At 48.1% G+C, this 23,828-nt stretch overlaps 1 protein-coding gene across 1 annotated transcript; it reads left to right on the forward strand.

Moving 5' to 3' along the window:
* Positions 1–918: 918 nt before the first annotated feature.
* Positions 919–19,316, forward strand: AP1AR (adaptor related protein complex 1 associated regulatory protein; the record flags this gene model as incomplete). The annotated part of the gene is made up of 10 exons (XM_084262768.1): positions 919–995; positions 5,843–5,891; positions 7,780–7,806; positions 8,571–8,596; positions 9,449–9,545; positions 10,257–10,355; positions 13,394–13,455; positions 14,559–14,632; positions 15,507–15,635; positions 19,030–19,316. The coding sequence occupies 10 exons, from the start codon at positions 919–921 to the stop codon at positions 19,293–19,295; spliced, it is 906 nt and encodes a 301-aa protein (XP_084118894.1). The 3' UTR covers positions 19,296–19,316.
* Between the last annotated feature and the right edge of the window lie 4,512 nt (positions 19,317–23,828).

Below are 23,828 nucleotides of genomic sequence, written 5' to 3' on the forward strand. Positions count from 1 at the left end.
CTCCAGCAGCTCACCCCAGCCTGTACCAATACAAGCGGCTATTCCTTCCCAGGCACGAGGCTCTACGCTCAGCTTTTATTAAACCCCGTGAGGTGTTTTCCCTGCTGCTTTCCAGGGCAGCTCTGTGGTAAGCTTGCCTTCCCCCCACTGCCCCATCGCGTTTCCCCTCAGGACACAGCCCCGCAGTTCCCATGCGGGTTTCTCACAGGCCCTGATGCCCCACCCGAGGCGACTCCAGAGAATCCCAGCCTGGGCTGGGCTGGGAGGGACCCCAAGGGTCCCAGAGCCCAACCCCCTGCCACCGGCAGGGACACCAACCTCCAGGCCTGGAGCTAGGGGAGCTGCTCCAGCCCTCTGAGCATCCCCGGGGCTCCTCTGACCCCTCTCCAACAGCCCCGCATCTCCCTTGTGTTGGGCCCCAGCTCTGGACACAGGACTCCAGCTGGGGCCTCCCGAGGGCATCACCCACCTCACCCTTATCCCCCGAACCGCACCTGGAAGGGAAATAAAATACCTTTGGCGACAGACTTTAAGGGGAACGACCTCCGGCATTTCCAGCGCTGACGGGATTCTGGGGGGAGGAGGGGGTTTTGGGTGTTCTCTTGTGTTCAGTCAGACGGACGAGCCCGCCGAGCCCGCCGGCCCCGCCGCCCTCCCGCCAGCGCCCGGGAAGGGGCGGGCCGGAGCCGCCGGGGCGGTGCCAGCGCTCGGGGCATGCGGCATCCGCCTCTGCGCAGCGGCCGCGGCCATGAGGCTGTCGGCGCGGAGCCTCCGCCCGTCGCCCGGCCCTTTGTGTTGTAGGGCCAGCGGCTGCCCTTCCTCTCCGCGTTCCGCGCTGCTCCGCGGCCCCTGGGGGAAGGGGCGGCTTGAGCCCGCCTGAAGGGAGGAGGAGGAGCTGTTGCCGCCGCCCAGGATGCGATGGGGAACTGCTGGGCGCAGTGGTGCTGCGGGCTCTTCTTCCGGAGGGAAGCCGGCCGGATCCAGCGGGGCGGAGGGTAAGCGGTCAGCCCGGCTGCTCCTTTCCCCTCCCCGGGGCGGGGAGGTGCCGGGCCCGCCCGGCTCCGCCTTTCCCGCCCGCGGCGGGAGGTGAGGCGAGGGGACGCGGCCGGGCTGGCGGGCCCTGGGCGGCAGCTCCTCGGGGCTGCTGCTCGCCGCTCCCCTCCCGTTCTCGGGGGGTTTGGTAGCGGGACGGGGGTTGACGAGGCCGGGGAGCCGCTGTGGGCCGGGCGGGGCGGGGGGTCAGGAGGTGAGGTGCGGGGGCTCGGGCGCGCCCGGGCGGCAGGCCGCCCGCTCCCCGCAGCGGCGGGGGAGGGAGCAGAGAGCCGTAGACCGCCTGTGGAGTGCCCGCTCTGGCAGCGGGAGCTGATGAAATGCTGTCGAGAGGTTGCCCGTCCTTGCGCAGCTTGCGGGCAGGGTAATACGGCTCCTGGGGAGCGTCTGTGGGGACGGTGTGGGTCCCGAGCCCCCTTCCAGGCTGCGCAGCAAGGAGAGGCGGCAGCTTGGGCTTCTCTTCCAGCCCAGCCGCCCGTATCCCGGCGGGATGCTGTGTTTGTGCAGAGGGAGGGGAGACCCAGCGTTGTCGGGAATCCGGTCTTGTGCTCTTTGTGCCAGGCACTGGGGCTGGGGGGTACAGGGTGATGGTTACAGGAGGTCAGAGTGAACTTTTATACACCCTGTGAGCGAGTCACCTGTTTGTTTGGGGGTTTCTTTTGTCTGCTGCAACAAGCAGCGCATGGAAAAGCAGTGGGGAAGGGGAGGATTCCTTACCTGCACAAGAACTTGGCTTCCTTCCACATACCTATCAGTATTTTATACTTATTTTTGACTGGTGCAGTAGGAGCGAAGCTGTTCTGGGCGGGTCGGCTGGGTGTTTTACACCTTGCCAGCCTGCAGCCACATCAGCTCTAGCAGGCAAGTCTGGTGTTCTGCTGGTCCCAAAGGCCTTTTAGGAATACTTCCCAAGAGACGTGGGTGAAAGACCAGGGCAGTGTGTGTGGAGGATAGCTGCTGCTTAATGCTTTCTAGCAGAGGATATGAGGATATCTAAAAGCCTCCACATCCATTACTTGTGCTGTGTCCTGAGAAAAACAGGTAGTACTTGAAAGGCTCTTGCTTCGTGTGTCTCATTGCAGAGTCTCAGCTTACAGGCTAATACTGGTTGTTTAGCAGCCAGGAGTAGTTACAATAGGTCTGTCAGTATGTGTTTGCCCTTTACATTACTGCTTTGATTGTGGGTCTCTGGTCTTTCATTCCTCCACACCCTTTGACTACTGAGCTGACTTATGAACACTGGATGGGAGGCAAAGTCCAAAAAGGCACAAGACTATCTTGGCTCTAACAGCAAATTCCAGATGCAGGGTAACCTCTTATCGTTCCATCTCATCTAAAGTGACTGTTAACCACCAAATGAATTTTTAGTTTATTTTTTCTTCCTCCTGTAGTCTTTTTTTCTTGTATGTTGTAATGCTCTGTTACCCCTTCGTGTGTTCGTTGGTCTTAGCAGAGTCATCTGGTCTAGCACTTGGCTTCGGTAGGTGTGTTTGATGAAGCATCGCTCGTTAGCTCTCTGCCACGCTGCCTCAGTCTCCCGTTCCTTTTCAGCAGATGGTTGCCAGAGTTACTTGCCTAATTGCCAGGCTTAGTGCATTGCAGAGCCTTCCCTGTGAGTAGTGCCCTGCTGCCTGGGTGGGCATTGGAGTGGCACATGAGTGCCGACGCACCAGTTGATGAGAGAGGCCGTTCTCTGAAGTGATGGGGAATTAAAGAGGACATTTTAATAAGCATACTCTGAAAGGAGAAGTTTGTTTGCTGTGATGGCTCAGCTACTTCTGCACGTGTGTGTTGCTTCTCTTAGTTCCAATATCAGAAATGAATCTTGCTGCCTGTCTGCTGTTGAGAAACTACACCCTGATGTACACTTGTTTGGGTGTTGCTTAGACTGTAGTGAAAGTCTTAAGAAGATGAAATGGTACAGAGAACACCTTGGGATGCCTTTTGGAGCCTGAGCCTGGAGTGCTGTGTGCAGGGATGGGCTCACAGAAACCCCAAGATCATCAGTGCTGCCTGTGGCAGCTGGTTCATGCGTGTCTGGTGTTATCTTTGTTTGGTGAAGAGTTGAGCAATTTGGGTATTTTCCTTCCACCCTGGCAGGAGGGGCAGGGAACTGTGTTAAAAAACAAAGCTGTAAAATGTGTCTTACAGGTATGGGAAGTTTGCAAGTTAGATTGCTACCAAATGCTGCAGGCTTGGCTACTTCTACAACAGGGTGATGTAATTCATCAAGTTAATGATGTTTATTTTCATCACCTATCTACCACACCCCCCTCAATTAGTGCTTCACTGTTCTTGGATCCTCCAAGACTTAGTTATTTAACTCAGAGTTTATTTCTTACAATTAAGTATACTGTTTTTAACAAGTGTTTCAGTATCCTGCAAGATTACAAGTCGCCTTTGCTTGGATTTATGCTGAAAATCTCAGAGACTGAATTATGAATAGCTGCAGTGATTTCTTAGAGTTATGTTGAGCCTGTGTAGAGAGAACAGAAATGCCAAAAACCTTCATTAGTGTGGTGCAAGTTTAACTTTTTCTGTGAAACCACAAACTTTCAGGTGGTAATTCTTTTATTAGGGAGTCTCTTCATGCTTCAGCTGAAATAGTTTTGCTCTAAGTACTGCAGCTGTAGTTAGTAAGTAGGTCATAGCTAATTTGCCACTATATTTGACCATAAGTTTTTTTCTATTCCTAGAGGAGTGTTTTGAGGGGTGGGGGGAAGAGAGGAAAGAGTGTGAAGAAGAAATATGGCTTATCTCTAGGCTGTGGTTATCTCTAGGATGTGGTTAGCTTGGGAGGGTTTCTCATGTGGCAAGATGGAAACCATTATTTTAGGGTTTATTGTGGAAAAAGTAATTTCAACTTGTGCCCTGGTTTTAAGAGACTTCAGTGTTTGTTTTCAGTGGCCCCACACCCCTGTGTGACCTGTATGAACTGGTTTTGGGTTAAATAAAAGATAACATTGCTTTGCATGAAAGCAGAATGGAGCACCAAGCCCTGGCACTCTGGGACTCTGATAGATGTGTCTGAGTGCTGGAAAGTTAGGCTTTTAAACAGCTTGAGGTCCTCGGTGCTCTGACGTCTCTGTAGGGCCTGTGGTCTGTTAGCTGAACTGTTTTCTCTGGTATCTTACCAAACCTAAATACTTCTCAAGTCTCAGGAAATAGTGTAACAGTTTAAAGGTGAATAGTAACAGCTGTCAGCATTTCACTGGGAAGTTGAAGCCGTGCGTGGGGGTGAGGAGGTGCTGGTCAGGGGCTCCAAGTCCAGGTGGAAGATGGTGACAAGTGGGGTTCCTCAAGGGTCTGTGCTGGGCCGGTGCTGGTTAATGTCTTTATTAATGATACTGGCAGTGGGACTGACTGCATCCTCAGCACATCTGCTGATGGCACCAAGCTGAGTGCTGAGGTTAATGTGCTGGGGGATGGGATACCAACCTTACAGATTCTGCGATTTCTCTTCCTGATGACCCCACTCTGCCATCCTTGCTCTGGGATTTAAGGGCTCAAACTCTGGTGCAGAGTTAGATCAGCAGGTAGCAGAATGTCTACCTCTTCCTGGAAGTGTCGTTGCTCTTTGGCTACCTGTGGTTGCATTTAGTAAGCTTCTGCTGCCATGTCTCTTTCTATAGGTTCCCTGTTGATGTTTGTGAAGCTGAGCATGAGTTACAGCCTGGTGATGTAAGCTGTACCTGCTGTGTACATCGGTTTCTTAATGGTGTTGGTGCCTGTGTGCTGAAATGCTGCTCTGAGGGGGAGCAGTGAAATGACACGTGCATGCCACGTGTCCCACTTACTCTTGGGATGCAGTGCAGGAAATCAAGTGGCCTTCTGTCTCTGGCTTCACAGCTGGGGATCGACTGGAAGGCAGTTCTGTGCTGCTGTAGAGAAGGAGAGGCTGTGCAGTGAGTTCCCAGGAGAGGTGTACCCAAACAGGCTCATCAAGAAAAACCTGATGCCCATGAAACATGATGCAAATCACTCAGGCTTTGGCTGGTGCCTTGCTTTTGGTGTAGGGGAGGCAGGTGTTGGCTGCAAGTACAGAGTGGTCTCCTGTGCCAGTATGGAAATGCCTGGGTTTATTCCTGGTAGCAGTCATCACTTGCAACTGGAGACTCTGGTTTTTAAAACAGCTGGGTGAAGGGGATGTCTGGATGTTCTTTGGGATGGTGAAGGGGATGTCTGGATGTTCTTTGGGATGGTAGCCAAACCTCTTTCAGTAGGTATAAAGCTGCTTGGGTAACTTCCTACTGTATTGCTTTTTTATGGTGTTAAGATAGTCTCCTCCTCGATTCTCAACTAATTCCCTATATAAAGCTACAGGCTGTTAATAATGATTTCTATGGGAGAGTATTATCCTGACCTCTTTGCAGCTGTCTTTACCTGAGGATCAGCCTTCCATCTGTGCCCAGCTGCCAAAATAAAATGTGGGGGGTTTAATGCTGGTGTTGTACAACCTGAGCACCATGGTGAGCAACAGTTCTTTCAGAAATACTGGGTTTCTGAGAAAAATGGATTAAAGGTGTTGCAGAACGTGTGGGGTGTCTGTAAGCATCAAGCCTGGCCTCCTCAGGTGAGGAGGGTGTTCCTTTTTGCAGGTCTGTAGAAGATGTTTACATGCTTTTGCATCTCTGCTCTAGTAGAGATGCAGAGCACAGGTTAACAAGTAAAGGTGCTTAATACCTGAAGACTTTGTTTGATTTAAGAAGTTCTTTGAAATGCCCAGGCTTGTTTTCCTTCTGCTGTGAACTGAAGGCTGTTCTGGAGTGTAACTGTAGCCTTATTTTTCCAGGTCAAAGTATTTCAGAACATGCTCAACCGGAGAACACTTCACTATAGAGGTGAGTGCTTACATTTTTAGTGACTTCAAAAATACCCCCAAGAACACATAAAAGTGAAAAAAGCTGAGTTCTAGTAATGCCTTTAACACTTTTTACCATTTGTGTAGATATAAATATTCTGGGTTATTCCAGACCAAATTAATGCTGTGCTGGGTGGCAGTTCATGGAGCACCTCAGAACATTAATGTGCCATCTCAGTTGAATCTGTCCCTTGGGAAGAAGAGAAGTAACTGCTGTGATCTCATCCCTGGCACCAGAGCATTCTGAAGTCTGCCTGCTGCAGCTTTCATCCCTGCTGTGTTGGGAGTGACTTGACAATGGCAGGACAAGGGGCTGGAGTGAAGCTGGAGGAGGGAACAGGGAGAGGAGAGACTGGGGGGAAGTTCTTTGCAGAGAGAGTGGTGAGGGGCTGGAAGGGGCTGCCCAGAGAGGGGGTGGGTGCCCCGTCCCTGGGGGTGTTCAGGGCCAGGTTGGCTGGGGCCCTGGGCAGCCTTGTGTAGCTCCAGGCCTGGAAGTTGGTGTCCCTGCCTGTGGCAGGGGGCTGGAGCTCTGGGACCCTTGGGGTCCCTTCCAATCCATGCCATTCCATGATTCTTGTCTCAGTGTGGGATCATGAGTCTGATCCTACAGCAAGCTAGCATCTGATGGGGTTGGTTACTTTATAGTTAGTTGTGTTTGTGTTCCACTTGGCTCACTGCAGAGGCCCTTTCTCAGCCATCAGGTACCCCCCTCTGGCTCAGGGTAGCACGAGGTTATTTTGTGTAAATTAAGCTGCTCAGAATAACCTGGTTTGCCTTCTCAAAGTGGTTCTTAAGGTTAAAAATCCCAGACTGTCCAGACTGCCCCCGTTCCTGAGAGCCACCTTGATAACTGTAATCACTGCTTTGCCTTTCAGGAGAGCATCAGGCTTCTGTGGTGGGGGAAATGGGTTTTAGCACACAGCTGCTCCTTGTGAGGGAGTGTTCCTGCAGCAGAGACAGGACAGGGAAAAGAAGGTTCTGTCCTCCTCACAAACTGTTACTCATATTACAATTATTACAGCAGTTATTACAGTTATTACAGCAATTAGTGTACAGGTCAAGGAGGAGCCCTCCTGTAGGGACTGACCTCTGTGTGTGCTGTACTGACTGCACGTGGAGAGCTTCAGTCTGAACTTCTGCTGGATGTGTTTGGGCAGCTTGGTGTGTTCTTGCCTGGTCTGGGCTGGTTTGGCTTCCAGCATTAAGCACTGCATTGCCTTTAGTCCCTACCTGCAAGGCTGGGAGGGGGTGGTGGCTGTTGCTGCTTTGGTTTTAGGGTTGGGGATAGAAGGTAACCCATCCTCAGTAAAGGAATTGCTTATCCAAAAGTGTTTGGAGATGTGTTGTGGGTGCCATGTGAGGCAGTGGTTACATGTGCTATACTCCTTAATATCCTCTGTTTTTTTCAAATTGAGAGCTTTGGGTGGAAGCACCAGGTTTTTGGGGGTTGTGCTCGATCTCTGGAGGTCCCTTCCAGCCCCTACGGTTCTGTGATGTCAGCTGTGCCACTCTTCCCACTGCTTGTGTTATAATGCTGGAGATACACCAAATTAGTAACAGTTTTATAAGATCATGAGATTTGTGTTTTTTAATCAGGGCACTCACTGAAGTACATGAATGTCTCAATTTTGACTCTTCTCCCTTTGGGAGAATGCTGTGTTTAAGAAAAGAAGCTCTGGTAAGAAGACAGGTCCTACTCTAAAAGTACTGCTCTCTGAAAGTAGGGGCTTTACTAAATTCTGTTGCAGACCCCCTGTTACTGTTGGAGCAGTGTCTGACACATTTAATCTGTCTGGTATATTTGCTGAATGTTTTTAGCAGCTTGTTATACTGAATTGTAAAGACTATTTACTTCTTTTTCTCTGCAGTTTGAGAACCTAGTGGAAAGTGATGAGGTAAGTACTGATGCCATAATGTGAAACCTGCTACTACAACCCTTAACAGTGGCTCTGTGCTACATTGTAGGCTTCAATTGCAGGGCTGGGTTTTTTTACTTGGAGTTTTGCTTGCTCCAGCAATGAGTATTTGGCACTTTGGGGGAGATGAAGATGACCTAAGAGAGAACTTGCTGGGGGGAGTATGGGAAGTGACCCTTTTGGGAAGAGAGTGCTATGGACATTAGGAAGGTGAAGGGGTGGGCCGGGGCAGTGTCAAGACTTGAAGGATAGTTTACTCCTGGTGTAACTCATTTGTGAGACTCACTAAATGCTCTGTTAAAGGACCTGGTTGCTTTTGCAGCCACTCCTGGGAGCGCTGTCTTTGCAGTGATGGGTAGACTGGCTGAACAGCACTTCAGTAAAACAGAAGATGGCCTTAAAACTGCGCTCATGTAAATCTGATACCACTTGGTAGTGGGTGGAATGCACTCTGTACTTCTCAGTACCTTGTGTTTAAAAAATTGAGGACTAGTGGTTTGGCTTCTGAAATAAATCATGGGTGTATTTATTTTCACTTGGGAGTACTTGTTTTACTTAGCTAGCCACTTCAGTTGATTGATTAACAAGATTTGATTTAAGCTCCAAATTAAAATGGGATTTCCCTCCCTGCATCCAGCTCTAAAACCAACATATGGGAGAAACTGATTTTGTACTGGAGCTTTTCCCACCCTAAAATTGATTGAGATGATCAAATACTCAGTCAATTTCTTGTTGTTTAACAGGGGGAAAGCCCAGGAAGCAGTCACAGGTAAGACTTGGACTCTTTCTTTAGGGATGTGGTTTAGAGAGCCGTGTAGGTTGTTGGCAGACAGTTGGACTAGATGAGCTTGGAGGTCTTTTCCACCCTTCATGATTCCCTCTGCTATCCCACTGTGGCTATTGCATTTCTCCAGAGTTCCCATCAAAACCTTTGTCTTTTTAGCTGTCAGACATGTGAAAACAATGCATGTCAGACTAACCTTAACACTTAATGGTGTCACAGCAGCGTGGATGATAGTGCAGCGTGCAGAACCATGCGGGAAGAGAATCCTTATCTGTATTCCTGTTCCCAGAGATCGCATTTAAAGCTACAAAACACTCACTGGGGTTGAACTGACACCCATGTGAGCGTGGTAAAACTCATGTATCACTGGAAACTTAATGCCCTGCTCAGAGGGGGTGTGTGAAGGCACCAGGATGCTTTGGTGGTGGAGTGTTAGGCATCTGGTGTGAAATGTGATAGTTCCCAAAGAGATCACTCCCTGTCAGTGGTCCCAGAGAAGCAGGGCAGTATAACCATGATGATCTCTTTGTGGTCTTGTTTGTTCAATGAGTAAAAGTAGGATTAAAATAGGCCACAGATTGAAGGGGAGCAATTCACAATGGGGGGACCAAAACAAGCAATGAGGAGTGAGCTCTGCCCCACAGTGATGCTAACCATTCTGTTCCAGTAGTTCTGCTGGCAAGGAGAAGGTGTTTGGAAAACATGCTCGCTGTACAGATCCAGAGAAAGGCTCTGGGAATAAGGAGAGACAACAGAGACTGGGGGGATGTGGTTGAGTGCCTTGGGCTTGTCATGCACAAATAATCGAGCCTTTTTGTGTTTTCCCTGTGCTTTTAGACCTCTGACTGAGGAAGAAATTGCTGATTTGAAAGAGAGGCATTATGACTCCATTGCTGAAAAGCAGAGAGTGGTTGATATGAAGCTCCAGTCGGAGGTAAGTGGTTACAACAGCTAGTAAGGTGCAGGTAGATTTTTCTTGTGAAGTAGTTAAGATCAGCCACGGACACAGGGAGATCCCATTCTGGTGAACACACCGGTTGGGTGTTGTTCAGCAATCAGTCAGTATTTTTTAGGCTGCAGGATAGGCAGATGGGTGCACAGCAAAGCCTGCATCAGAGACTGCTGCTGAGCTGAGAGGTTGAGTGGTTGGGCTGGTGCTGTGACAGATCTGTTAGGTTTGAGCGTGTTTTAGTCTCTGTGAAAGGCAAAACGTAGCTTTTCTTGTGGTCAGCTTTTTACAGAGCTGCCTGTAGAAGGAGGACAAGTTATGGGTGCTTTTCCTTGCTTTGGTGTGCTGCAGCAGTCAGTGCAGTATGATGAAGAATGCAGCATAGAAATTGGGGATGACTTTTAATAAAGTACCAATGAAATATGCAGCTGAAAAGACTGAACAGATTTTACAGCTACTCCCTAGAAATGATGTTTATTCCATAGGGTGATGTTTAGTTGTCTCATTTTGTTGGGATGTTTGGGAGGGGGAAGCTGTTAGATCCAGTTAATGAAGAAAAATGTTTTAGCTATAGCCAATTTTATTTTAATTTTTATTTTCTAGTAGCTCTTTTGTTTTATTGAACTTATGGCTTTATTCATAGGAAGATAGATAGGTTCTGCTTTTGTTAACCATTATTGTTTTGTTCATATACAGTTAGCCTTACAAGAGGAGAAGTTAAGAATAGAAGAGGAGGCTTTATATGCTGCACAACGTGAAGCAGCCAGGGCAGCAAAGCAGAAAAAGCTCTTGGAGGTGAGGGGAAGAAGACCCCAATATATATCAGAGCTTCTGTTCTGTTTCTATGTATGCAGACCTTCCTAATATCCTTTACATCTCAGGAAATGCAATGGGGAAATGGCTTTGGCTTGTGAATTCCAGCAGAGAAATCCTACCTGATGTGGGAGTACAGCTGAAAACAAGCATGCCTGTTTGAAATGACTTGCCTCACTGGGTATAGATTACTAATGAGATGTGTGATTTCAATCTCTAATGAGCCTAACAGACTTCTTACAATCTGTGCAAGCTACTGATGGGTGAAGTGCTCTGAGGTGGCTGTATAGCACACCCCACCCCCTGAAACTAAGCATGCAAGCATCACTTAAACTTGCAAACTGTACTTCTCGTGTTGGGGACCTGTTTGTGTTAACTGGAAGGTATGTTTGAGTCCTCTGAATTTCCTGTGGGCCTGCTTGGAGTGGGAGGTTGGACCTGATGACCTCCTGAAATCCCACCCAGCCTGGAGTGTTCAGCGCTCTGTGGTTTGTGTGTGTTGCAGCCTGAGCGCAGTGATATCTTCCAGCAGCCTTGATTTGACATACCTGTGCCTGCTCTCAGATGGCTGATGCCTGTGGTTTTGGAGCTTGATCAAGCAAAACAAAAGCCACTTTATCTTTTCCTGGGTTTTTTGAAGGCAGATGCTGTTCTCTATCCCTATAGCGTTTATTACTGATGTTTCTTCTGTTGCAGTTTAAACGTTATCAGTGTGTTTAATGCCACTTTAATAAGCTGTTCAAGTATGTGGTCTGCCCCAGTTTTCAGATTGCCTGAAGCGTGTGTGTGTGTTGAAAAGAGCACATTCATGTTTCTCTGTCAGCCTGTAATGTGTGTGGCTGCAGGTGCAGTGTGTTCAAGGAAACTGTGTGATATGCCTTCATTAGAACACTTCTTAGAGTTCAGGTTTGGATGAACTGGAAAAAGCCTAAAATCTCCAATGGGAATGGGGAGATCTTTAACCTGGTCTGTTGCCTATATTCAGAAGGGTGAGTTGTAAGTTGTTCCCAGATTGACAGTGATGACTGTGTTTTCATCTGTTATTTATGCTGCTAAGTACAGGTCTCATTTCACGTCCTGCTTTCTCTCCTCTTGCCATTTGGTCAATTTGGGAAGCCTAATTCCTTCTGACCTTTTTTGCCTGCCTGCTTGCTTGCTTGCTTGGGTTTTTTAAACACTTCTGGGCTATGTAAAGTCAGCAAAAGTAAGTTGTTCTATGGCTTTAATGGGGTTTTGTGGAAGTTCTGTGTAAGAAATGCTATTTTTCTTGTTGCCTTCTATTTTTAAAATGCATCTAAGCTGGGACCTGAGACAGAATGTATTGTAGAGACTTAATTTCCTCTTCTCCTAAAATTAGTGCCACTTATCTCCTTTGCAAACAACCTCCTCCCAGCCTCACAGGGATTTCTTGTCCTGATACACAACAAGGGTTTAACCTTTCTAAATTAATCAGAAGCCATTTCCGAATACCTAAGTGATCTCTCTCCTGCTTGTGGGCACTTCTCCATGAGAAAGTGGCTTTCTCCTTGAAAGTATGGCATCCCTGAAACTTACTCTGCTTGCTGATGTTCCCTCACTGAATGCCAGGGTTTGTAACAGCAGGAATCTGAGTACACGTGTGTCCTGGAGCTTGCAAGTGTCTAGCACAGTGTGATGTGGCAAAACAGCCTGATAATTTAAATTGGATGTGATGCAGGTATATGAAGCTTAAAATTATGTGTGTCAGCAATAGGTATTTGCAGAGTTGTTAACTATTTTGGTGCCAAATCCCCTTCTCTTTCTCCCCATGTACTAAAGTCTCTGCACCTATAGCACGATTATGCAGTACTGCTACTTCTGTGCTTCCCATTCCCTTACTGGTTTCAGCCTGCTTATTCTGGCTCTCATTCAGATACCTGAGATGGAGAGTGTGTGCCAAGCACCAAAGCCATTGTTGGGATGGCACAATACTCTCTGCAGTGAGTTCAGAAGACCTGCTGGTGAAGAGCAGTTCTTACATGAAGTCCAAGCTGGCATCACAACCTCTAGTTTATTTAGCCCCACTCTTCTTTTGTGGGGACAGATCCATCAAGGCTGAGAAGAGAATTCTAAACACATGGTAGCTAGATACATCAGGCTTGTCTATAAAACTAGCTCATTTATAGCTCAGTTTTTGCCATAATTGGTGAACAGCTACTGCTTTGTAACTGACCTTCAATCACCTAGGTGATGGGCTCAGGTTTTATGCTCCACTTCTTTCTTTCAAGGTGGGGGGAAAAGAGACTTGAGACAACTTAGGTTACCCTAACCCCAAAACTGAAGCAGAACCTCAGTTCCATGACATGCTGTTCTTCTTGCAGCTGCAGAAGAAATGCACTTACGGCTTGTCTTGCATTTTTCATTCTGGCTTTGCCTAGTGATGCCATGCAAGCTTAAGAGCTTACCTTAGGAGCACAAAGGTATTCAGATCTTTGGTCCAGCAAGGCAACAAAGCTTTTATTAATATAAATGAAGTACTTAGTGCTGATACAAACAACTTGAGGAGACAGCAGTATTGCTCTGTGCAGGGATAAAAGCACCTGCAGGAAGTATTTCTTTTAAAGTACTAGGCTGACATTGTCCACAGAGCAGAACAAATGGAGCAGGACCTGAGTGTGTGTTGTGTGTGCACAGTACCTGCTTGAGAAGAGAGGATGATCGATGCCATCACAAGTGAGGTGATCTTCACCTGTTTCTAGACAAACTGATGTTTGTGGGACTCTGTGTGTGTGAGAAGTTAAAATGTTGAGAGCTCTGTTCACAACACTGCCTTCTAAATGCAGAGATGTCTGAGACTGCACCCACTGCCACTTCCATGTATCCCTTCAGTGTCATAAAGCATGGTCTTTGTTTGACTGAAAGTTCCTGGGCTGTACTTAGGCTGCTCCAGGGGCCAGGACAATGCTGCTCCTGCTGTCGTGGTTAAGGGAGCAGTTAGTGCATCGAGTGTGTTACTCTGGGTGGCTGCATTCAGCTTTTCAACTGTTCACTTCTCCCAACAGCAACGTAGACAGCAAAGGATAACACAGAGAGCACATGCTGTTAATAATGGAGAGTACCAGAGGTAAGAGAGAACGCTTTATTAATGATAATCCAGAACCATGACTGTTCTACTTCTGTTGCTCACCTTTCCCTCCCAAGAAGAGCAATTCCACGTTTGTTGAACACAGGCAGGGTTTCTGAGCCAGTGGGTTCCGTTTGTTGTGGTTCCCTTCACACTGCATAGCTGCTGACTGCAAGCCAGTTACTGCCATTCATCTGAAATCAGATGATAAATTGATTGCATTGATTCTGTTTTTCACTGTAGTTATTAGACTGATACAAAACTGAACCTATTCCCAGCCCCTGGATCCCTGGCAGGGCTCAAGGCCGGGTTGGATGGGGCTTTGGGCACCCTGGGCTGGTGAGGGTGTCCCTGCCCATGGCAGGGGTGGATTAGATGGGCTTTGAGGTCCCATCCAACCCAAAGCACTCTGTGGCTCTGTATATGTGTGCACATAATCTAGTGGTTTATATTAAAAAGGTTTTTATATGTAAAATATTGGCTAATAAAAATGTGGCTTGAAATGCTGGGTAGAAAGACATGTGAATCAGATGGGTAATTGAGTGGTTTATATAGTCTGCCTGTTTCTTCATTCATTTAATCCTCTTTGCTCCCACCTTCTGTAGTCAGTGGGAGAAGGGGGAGAACCCCAGAGAAACTGGCTGTGAAAGGAAGCTGAGTTTAGGAGAAGTGGCAGAAGGCCAGGAGGGATTTTCAGTTAGCGAAGTGCAGTTAGGAAAGGAGCTGTGAAAACTGAGATCTTTGTGGCATGAGTGGGAACCAGCCAGGTTCTATGAGCAGGACTGCAGTAAGCAGGATGGGATGTGTTAGTTAAAAAGGTAATTGAAAATTTAGGGGGCGTTATCTAAAGTGATACAGGATGAGAGGGGAAGAGTTGTCTTGTGATGGAAGTTCATTCATTTTCAACTGAAAATGGAGCAGAAACAGACTGGGAGAGGCTGTGATGAGTAGGAATGAAAAGGCACTTTGTAGATCATATTATAAAGATTTTAGTACAAGGTGTGAGCAATCTGTAGCATGGGGGAGTATCTGCATTAACACATCTTTTCTGGCATCCTCTGAGGTGTCTAAAGCTAAACCCAACACGTGCATTGTTCTTACAGCTCTGTGGCAGAGGAAGATCTTGATTCCTTCTTAAGAAACACAAAATTCCAGTATGAAGCCTTTCGAAGTAGCAGTAAGTCTTCCTTTCCTTACCTGTGTCTGTAAGTGACTCTGAGGAGCACAGTGTGGGATTTCTTTTTCCAGGTGACTATTCAGCTGTGTTTGCACACTAAGGATGTGTATACACTTTTTTATAAAAACATGGGAGAAGTTTCTTTTCCTCTCCAATACCTGATGCTTCTAGCATTCAAAGCCAAAAAAACCCCAACCCACAGCATACACCACTCGTGCTACAGTCACTCCAGTTCCCAAAATCAAGGTCTGTAAAACAAGTCCAGTGTCAGGTTCTATTTTGCTCAGGCTTTCCACTCAGCTTCGTGGAGGCAGCATCAGTGCGGTGAACTTCAACTGCATGTTAAAGATGCAAATGTGTGCATAGCTTTTTAAATCATTTCTTAGCAAAGTAGTCATACTAGTGGTTATTTTTTTTCTAATGAAGTGCAGGAGAGGGTTTGACTGATGTAGTAAAAAATCCACTAACAGCTCAGAGGAGATCCATGAGCTGTGATGACAGTACATATGTGATAGCGACTTAGAAGTTGGGGGACTGATGGTGATTCTTGAGAAGCACAACCTGTGGTTGGGTTTTTTGTGGGAGAGTTGATTTTTTGGGTTTGTTTTGCAAGTCTGTAGGTCTGGTGTACAGATCACTAACTTTCTCTGTAGTTCTAGTCAGTGTTGCTAAATATCTCCCCTTGTAATCTCTTAGTGATGCTATTAAAAAGCTACCATGTAATCTTTGAAGTGATGGATGAAGTGTTGCTTTTTCAGATGTTCCTGAGGCTTGAAGGCCACAAAGCCCATTAAATCCTTTCTTTGAAAGTTTAGTTGTGTGCATTGAACATAATTCAAGTGTGTTTATGGATTAAAATTACTCTTTTATGTAGGACTTTCATCTGATGCTACAGTGCTGACACCCAACACAGAGAGCAGCTGTGACCTAATGACCAAAACCAAGTCGACCAGTGGCAATGACGACAGCACCTCCCTGGACTTAGAGTGGGAAGATGAGGAAGGTATTGATCCTGCTCCATTCTGAGCTCGAAACGCTGACAGTCTGAACTACATTGGCTGTAAATGCTGCTTTCCAAAGGGCAGGTGACTTAAAACTTGATCCTGATGGAATTTAACTGTGTGATGATTAAACTGCAAATTATTTTTACCTAGATTTATTTGATAACTGGTTATCTGCCTAATAAAACTGTGTAACTGGCTTGTACACTGGCAACAAAACTGCTGGTGAGGAAATGCTGCCCTCTTGTGAGGCAGTGTCAGAGGGAGCAGCTCGTTCTATGGTCAGGCAGGACTCTGAAGTATTTTGGGGAGCACAGTTTCTCTGACCCCTAATTACTTGTATGTTAGCTTCTACTGGAGCATTAGGTCTGCATTCTGAGTGAGTGTCCCAGCTATCCTCCTAGCTGCAGCTGCTTGTTAGGCATCTTCTCTGTTCTTTAATCCAACTGTAAAAGCTTTTGTGTGTGTGTTAAGCTCAAAACCAAGCTAGGATATCTCTTAGCCATGACATAGTGGACTTCTTAATCTTTTAATGTACTCTTTTTACAATCTGTGTGTAGCTTAAACATGGCACTGTTGAGAGCACTCAGATGTTTTTTAAAGACTTAACTTCCACAGATTTCCCTAAAACCACCCAGCATCTCTTATAGCTTGTGTGCACAAGAGCTGTCAGCCTTCCAGAGGAGCTGGGGCTGGATCATGTAGTTGGAGTACACTGATGTGGGGAGTAATTAGCACCAGTGTGGAACAGTGTTCTGGGAACTCTTGAGTTCTACACAGTGACTAAGATATGGGAAATACCTTTCTCTGCCTTTTCTACACATTGAGTAGCCCTCCCACTCTTCTGTTAATGTGAGATCTTTCTAAATAACTACTGGCAACCACATGAGAGGAGGATTCATTCCATTCTGACCACTACTGACCTGTGCCCTACAAAGGGGAGTAATCTGCAAGGGTTGGCTGTTGTGATGCTTGCATCTCTTCTCCCTGGTAGAGAAGAGGTTTGGTTACTGTGTGTGCTGTCATGAATACAAACAGGAGGGGAATGGGCTTGTTAAAGGGCAGAGACTGGCAGGACAAGGGGCTGGAGTGAAGCTGGAGGAGGGAAGGGGGAGAGGAGAGACTGGGGGGAAGTTCTGTGCAGAGAGAGTGGGGAGGGGCTGGAAGGGGCTGCCCAGAGAGGGGGTGGATGCCCCATCCCTGGGGGTGTTCAAGGCCAGGTTGGCTGGGGCCCTGGGCAGCCTTGTGTAGCTCCAGGCCTGGAGGTTGGTGTCCCTGCCTGTGGCAGGGGGTTGGAGCTCTGTGATCCCTGGGGTCCCTTCTAACCCAGACCAGGCTGGGATTCTATGAATCCACTGTGGAGACTGAAGGGCTCCAAAAAGAAGAGTTCACCCTGGGTGTGGATTGTTACCTGTCCTGTTCAGTTAGGGTCCAGTCACACTTTTCTACTGCTGGTAGGCAGAGTTGTATGGGGGCTGAAGAACCAGTCTTGGAATAGTAACAAAAGATGGTATTGCTTGGCTGAATCACAGGATGTTGGGAGTTGGAAGGGACCTCAAAAGATCCTCTAGTCCAACCCCTTCCAAAGCAGGGTCACCCAGACTGAATCCCACCGGAACACATCCAGGTGCGTTGGAATCTCTCCAGAGAAGGAGACTCCCCAGCCTCCCTGGGCAGCCTGGCCCAGGGCTCCCTCACCCTCACAGTGACAAAGCTCCTCCCTATATAAGTCACTAAGTTAGGAGGCTCTTCAGAGGGAATGCCTAGATTCTGAACTAGGTGTATGTGTTACTACAGGTAGTACATGCTGTTAGGTATTGGTAGTACTGAAATGGGATTGTGCATTGGAGCTCTGTGAGCACAGCAGGTGTGTGGGTTGTGCCCTGCACTGTTATAACAAGTGTACAGAAAGACAGAGGGTGCCAGGAGAAGATGGGCAGGGTGAGTGTCCTGGGTTTAACACAGGAGTGTTTCCATACAGTGATTCTGTCCTTTGGTGTCACGTACAGGGGACAGGCAAAGAACCTGTAGTACCAGTGTTGGATTGGTACTTGTGGCAGGCAGTGTGTGTTGAGGTGGACAGCAGCTTCAATCAGCCCCTGGTGTGGAAGGAAGGATCAGGTTGAAAACAGCTCTGTAAGACCTGTGAGAGGTTAACACCAAAATCTGTCACTTGAGTCTGAGGGAACAAGTTTAACTCGTTGGTGACTCCTCCTGTGGCTCCCTGCACAGCCCTGTGTGCTACGTGCAGCGTGTAACTTCTTGTTGCAGTCAGTTAGCTAGTCACTCCAAGTTTGTTTAAGGATGTAGAAGTCATCCAGTGAATAACAAGAGCATCTTAAATCCTCCCCTCTCCTCTTTCCAGTGGTGTGGGAGGGTTTGGATAAACCATGAGAGAATATAATTACTGACAAAAGAAACAGCATCTTCTGATGACTTTGTGCAGTTTCCTGCTCCTTATTTTGTGTCAAATGCATCAGACCTTTTCAGACAGACTGGAGCCCTTTTCTAGACAGACATGCCTGATTGTCTATCTGCAGTCTAGCTGCTCTCTTCGTGTTTCACATGATGCAGTTTCATCTGTTTGTCTGTAAGTTACAGGAGTGTTACAGGACATTTACCTCTCCTGGAGATAGCACAGTACCAAAAATCTTCTAACACTTAAGTGCCTGTAGCATAGGATCAGCAGGCTGTGTGTGCAGGAGAAATAAACCCTGCTAGTGACCTGCTTCACTGTGGTGTCTGTCTTCCTCTGACCTCTGCAGGGTAACACAGCTGGCTGTTGTGTTCACTTGGGCCAAAGCCCACTGCAAACTGGATTTGCCTGTGAACACCACCACCACCAGGAAAGAAATGGTGATGGTGAGGTGTGAGATTACCAGAGGCTGGGTGTCTGAAGGTTTCTGGAGGTGATTAAGGGCCTGGAGCATCTCCCCTGCTGAGTGAGCTGGGGCTGTTCAGCCTGCAGAGAAGCAGCCTGAGAGGGGATCTGATCAATGGGGATCAATAGCTGAAGGGTGGGACCCAGGGGGCCACAGGCAGCCTCTGCTCAGTGTCTGTGGGGACAGGACAAGGGGTGATGGGCTCAAGTTGGAGCCCAGGGAGTTCCCCACCAATCTGGGGAAGAACTTCTTCCCAGTGAGGGTGAGGGAACCCTGGGACAGGCTGCCCAGGGGGTGTGGAGTCTCCTTCTCTGGAGAGATTCCAGCCCCGTCTGGACACCGACCTGTGTGCCCTGTCCCAGGGACCCTGCTTGGGCAGGGGGTTGGACCCCATGGGCTCTGGGGGTCCCTTCCAACCCCTGTGACTCTGTGATTCTTTTCATGGCTTTTAAACAAATGGTGAGGTTCTCTCCCCAAAAGGATGCCCCTCTCACGAGCGTCTGTTCCATCGCAGGCATGACCAGGATGATCCCCATGAGGGAGCGCTCCCGGACAGAGGAGGACATCCTGCGGGCAGCGCTGAAACTGCACAGCGGGAGGACGGGCAGTCACCCCGCTTCGGCCTCCGACGACTCCAACGGGCTGGAGTGGGAGAACGACTTTGTCAGCGCGGAGATGGACGATAACGGCAACTCGGAGTACGCGGGGTTTGTCAACCCGGTGCTGGAGACCCCCGCGCCCGGCGGCCGGGCGCCCGGCTGCGAGCGCCAGGACAGGTAGTGACCCCGTGGCGCTGCCTCGCCGCCGGGCGCGGGGACGGGGCGTGGGAGGACCGGCCCCGGGGGCTCGCTGAGCGCGGGGTCCCTCCCCCCGCCCCCGACCCGGCGGGAGGGACTCGCCGTGGAACGAGTTCTGAACCAAGTGCAATTTTATCCTCTACCTTCTGAACTCCTCTGAGAACTGGGGTGGTTTTATTGTGCATATCTCTGGATATCCGGATTTACTATGAAATTACCTGCACTAATTTAAGCGTCACAGCTTGACATGCCTGTATTTTAACCAGCCTTTTCTTCCAGATGATGTTTCTACTGATTTTGTTTTTAAAATCCATCGTGGGCCTGACATTTATCTCAGAAACAGTCTTACATAATTTATCTGATACTTGAATATAGGAAAGTAATTTTAAACAAATTTATTTCCAGACTGTGCTTTTTGACTTCATTAGTTTAGAGAGTGTACTTAGCCAGCTGCAAAAGGAATTCCACACACAAAGTGCAGTTCTCCCCTGTCTAGCTTCTAGTCTTCCTAGCTCTTCCCATTTTTTATTGCTTTATGGTAAGCAGAGTTAACCTCAAACATAGTGCAAACTATCAGGTTATTGTCCTGTGTAATATGCCAGACAGTGTGTGCTAGATAGACAAACAACTCGTAAAAATTCCTTGTGTCAAATGGGAGGTTTTAATCAGTATCTAGTGAATGACTGGGAGGAGCAGAGTGTGGATTTTCCCTTGCTCCCTCCCCACAGACCAACCTCTGTTACTGTGTGGCCCTTAAAATCCTGCAGTTGTGGAAAACTTACCAATCTGCTAGACTGGGAGAGCAAACTGGGGGAGGGCTGGTTGCTCTGCTGCTGGGGTGGGAAGGGAACCTGAGAAGACTGAATTCCTAGATCTGTGTTTTAAAATGGGGGGGGAAATAACCTTGAGGTTAAACACATCATTTTTAAGTGCTTTAGCTTTCCTGTGCCTCTAACCTGGATGGTTAATACTGCTGATAGGGACTGAAATTTAAGGAGTGGAGTTGATGCACATCTGGTGTGATGCATGGTGAGGTCTGCCCTGGTATCTAATCTAAGTTCTGCCTTTTAAAACCAATTAAAGGATGTGCAAAGCACTTGTAGATCTCCAGCTCTCCTCAGAGTTTCAGTAAAGCATTTCTACTCTGTTGTTCCATTGTGTAGCTGTCTGGTTTTTACCTGAGTGAGGGGGACAGGGTGTTACCTCACCTTTGTGGAATTAAAGTAGTAAATCTGTGTCACTGGAAGAACTGAACTGGTGGCTGAAAGTTGTGTTGCTCTTCTAGATCCTTCGAGCCTGTATGTGATAGCAGGGTCACCACAGCCTGGTCCTTTCTGTGGTAACTTGAATAAAATACCTACAGAAGTAAACACAGAGGAGCAGAAGTGGTGTCTGACAGCATTCCATGTCCCAGTTTGTTGTAGCCATGTCATGGAGGATACTTTAATGTCGCTATGGACGCTTGCAATGCCTGTCACAAGCTTTAAAAATTTGTATACATCAAATGTATATTTTTGGTTGGGCATAAGCTGCTGCTGTGTAACTTCTGAGCGTTGATTTGTGTAATATATTCCTGCAGCAACTCTCTCAACATGTAAATAACAGTGTTTTTTACCTGCTGAAGTGGTACCGTGCCCTGCAGCGGCTGCTGCTCTTCCTGGCTGGCTGATGTGGGGCTGTTAACTTGTCCTGACTGTGCTTTGAGGAAGGAAATTAGCTGACAGTCCTGCTGGTAGGGCAGGAAGAAGGAAGCTGACTTCAGCTGAAAGCTTTTACCATCCATGATGGGCATGTCCTGTAGCCATGGTCAGAATACACACGCTGCTCCTCAGAGCTCGCTGCACCCCAGTGACTCAAGATCAGTACAGTCAATGCTTGTGGGAGTTTTAAGAAGTGTAAAGATTTGTATAAGCAGCTGCTGTGGAACAACTCTGGTACTGCAAAATGCCTATCTGTACAAAGCCATTAAAACCTTCAGCCAGTCTCAGTGTGTGGTGGAGTTTAATCTGGTGCTGGTTCTGCAGCTGCCACGTCCTGCGCAGCGAAAGCACGGGCTGTTAAAAGGTGACACCAGAGCCACCCCTGTCAGCTGGTGAGGGACGGGGAATGAGCTGGTCTGCACTGAATTCCAGGTGTTCCTTATGGAGGCATGTTGCTTTGGAAGGGAAGCTCCCACGGAGGCTTTGAGGAACCTCAGTGCAGAGCCCTTCTCTGAAATGAGCAGCTGCACACTCTTACTTCAAGGTAAGATTAACCCCCCTCGTGTAACGATGTCGTCTTGTCTGTCTGAGCTTGGCTTAACAGCTTGTGCCTGTGGACAGGGAACACAGTTGTTCTAATAGGAACCTGTTATTTGTAGTATGTTTCTGTGAAGTTGAGCTGTCGAATACAACATCATTTCTCATGGCAGCCTGTTTGGGGTCACTGGGTTAAGCATGAAGTCGGTGTTCTGGTGTTTCCCCATAGTGTTCTGTGGCTGTGAACAGCAGGACAGCAGGGCTGAGCCCAGGCTGGCAACAAACGCTCGTTGTCCTGGCACACACAGCGTTTCTCACAGGTCAGTTAGCAGTGTGTCTCAGCAGCCTTGGGGCTGGGGAAAGTGGAACCTCCTTCTGGTGGGGGGGTAGTGTGTTCTGGTACACCTGTACTGAAGTAACACTTGCTGTGCAGTCAGACTGACTGCTGGTCAGCTTGGCAGGGGGACAGGATCCTTTTCTTAACACCTGCTTTGCAGTTGACTCTTCACCTGCCAGGTGAACTGAGCTGCAGACATTGTTAGTGTTTGGAAACCATTACATTGCTGGGGGTTTATTTTCCATTCCCAAGGCTTTCTCCTGGCTCCTGTGCCTAAGGAATGCTGTGCTCCAGATCTGGGGATACCTCGGTTCCCTCTGCACAGAGTGGGTACAAATGCTGAGAGGTTCTGCAGGTCCGATGGCAGATTTTGATAGGTAAGCACTGTCTGTACACACTGTTGGCACGTGCTCCTGTTTATGTATCAGGCTGGAAACTTGAGGTGGGGGTTGTTACTGTTCCTTTAGATAGCATCCCTGAAAGTGTAAGCAATACAGTCAGTGCTGTGAGTGTTCTGTGGACAGGGCAGTGAACAGAAAGGGGGTAAGGATACTGGTGGTATTGGCTACTTGGTTTTTAAGGCCAAATCAGTCTCAAACAAGAACTTTTCTGTAAAGGTTTGAGTGTTGATAGGAACAGAGGTGTTTCTGGGGAATGCAAAGCTAACTCTCCCTCCCTCTCACACGAGCCAGACTGGTGAATGTAAGAAATCCCCACGTGTTTTATGTGAGGGGCTGGTTTTGTTCAAAAGCATCGGTGTGTAAGAGCTTGTTTCAGGTGACATCTGCATCTTGCTCTCTCTTTCTAGACAGCTCACATGTATGTGTATTGTAACAGTGAAGGGAGAGCAAGAGCCTGCTCCAAAGAGCAGGGAAGCTGGTGTCCTGAGTTTGGCCAGGACAGAGTGAATCTCTCTCTAGCAGTGGTGGATGCCCTGTTTGGGAGTCAGGATGAGGCAGTGCTGGTAACACAGGGGTGTTTCCAGTTGTTCCCAAGCAATCAAGGGCTTTTCAGTTGTTCCTATTTCCCTGCTAACGAGAAGGGAGAGGACCCAGCCAGGACAGGTGACCCGAACTGGCCAGAGAGGGTATCCCATGCCAGGTACCTCATGCTCAGCATAAAGGGGACTGGGGGTGAGGAGCAGGCAGCATCAGGACACACAGTGTTTGGGGACGGCTCTGAGCTGTCCCTGAGCTGTGTGGGTCAGTGAGACACTGCACTGTGTGTCACCAGTTTCACACATTTTGCTATAAAGTCCTGTTACTGTTATTATCTCTCTCTGCTATCCCAGTATAAACTCTCCTTATCCCAACCCGTGAGGTTTTAGTTTCCTGGATTTTCTTCTCCCTCCCTTTCCCCCTCCCTCACTTTCTCCCCTTCACACTCCCCCTTAAAGAGCAAACAGCTGCCTGGTGCCTGGCTCTCAGCTGGGGCAAACCCACAGCAGCTGGGAAGGAGGTATTGTTGGCAAGCACAAGACAGAGAAATAAAATCCTCTGTAAGGCTGTAGCAAGAGCTTTGTTGCCTCCTCACCTCTTGCTTGTGGTTGTTTGCCTTGATCTTGGGTTAGTTACATTGTGTAACTCAGCGATCCTCCCCTGGGTATAGTGCTGGCTTCCCTGTAATGATTAACACTGAAATGCAGCCCAACCTCCAGAAATTAAAAGTTGGGTAACTCTTCAGTAGGCTCTGCTCTGGCTCTTTCTGGTGTGTCTTTCAAGCAAGCTGAAAGACCAGAGTCCCAAGCAGAGAAAGCTGAACTTAAACAACTTCTGAGAAATACCTGGGGGGGGGGATCTAAGAAAGCTTGGGGTGGGGGTAGAAGTAGAAAACTTGCTGAAAGAATTTATCAACTCTTCTGTTGCAGTGATGCTGCTTTTTCTAAGCCCGGAACAGTGCCAGTGAAAACTTCTCATCTGGATTGTCCTGGAAATGATTTTAT

The sequence above is a fragment of the Gallinula chloropus genome (assembly GCF_964237585.1).
Source record: "Gallinula chloropus genome assembly, chromosome: 4".
NCBI classification, from domain to species: domain Eukaryota; kingdom Metazoa; phylum Chordata; class Aves; order Gruiformes; family Rallidae; genus Gallinula; species Gallinula chloropus.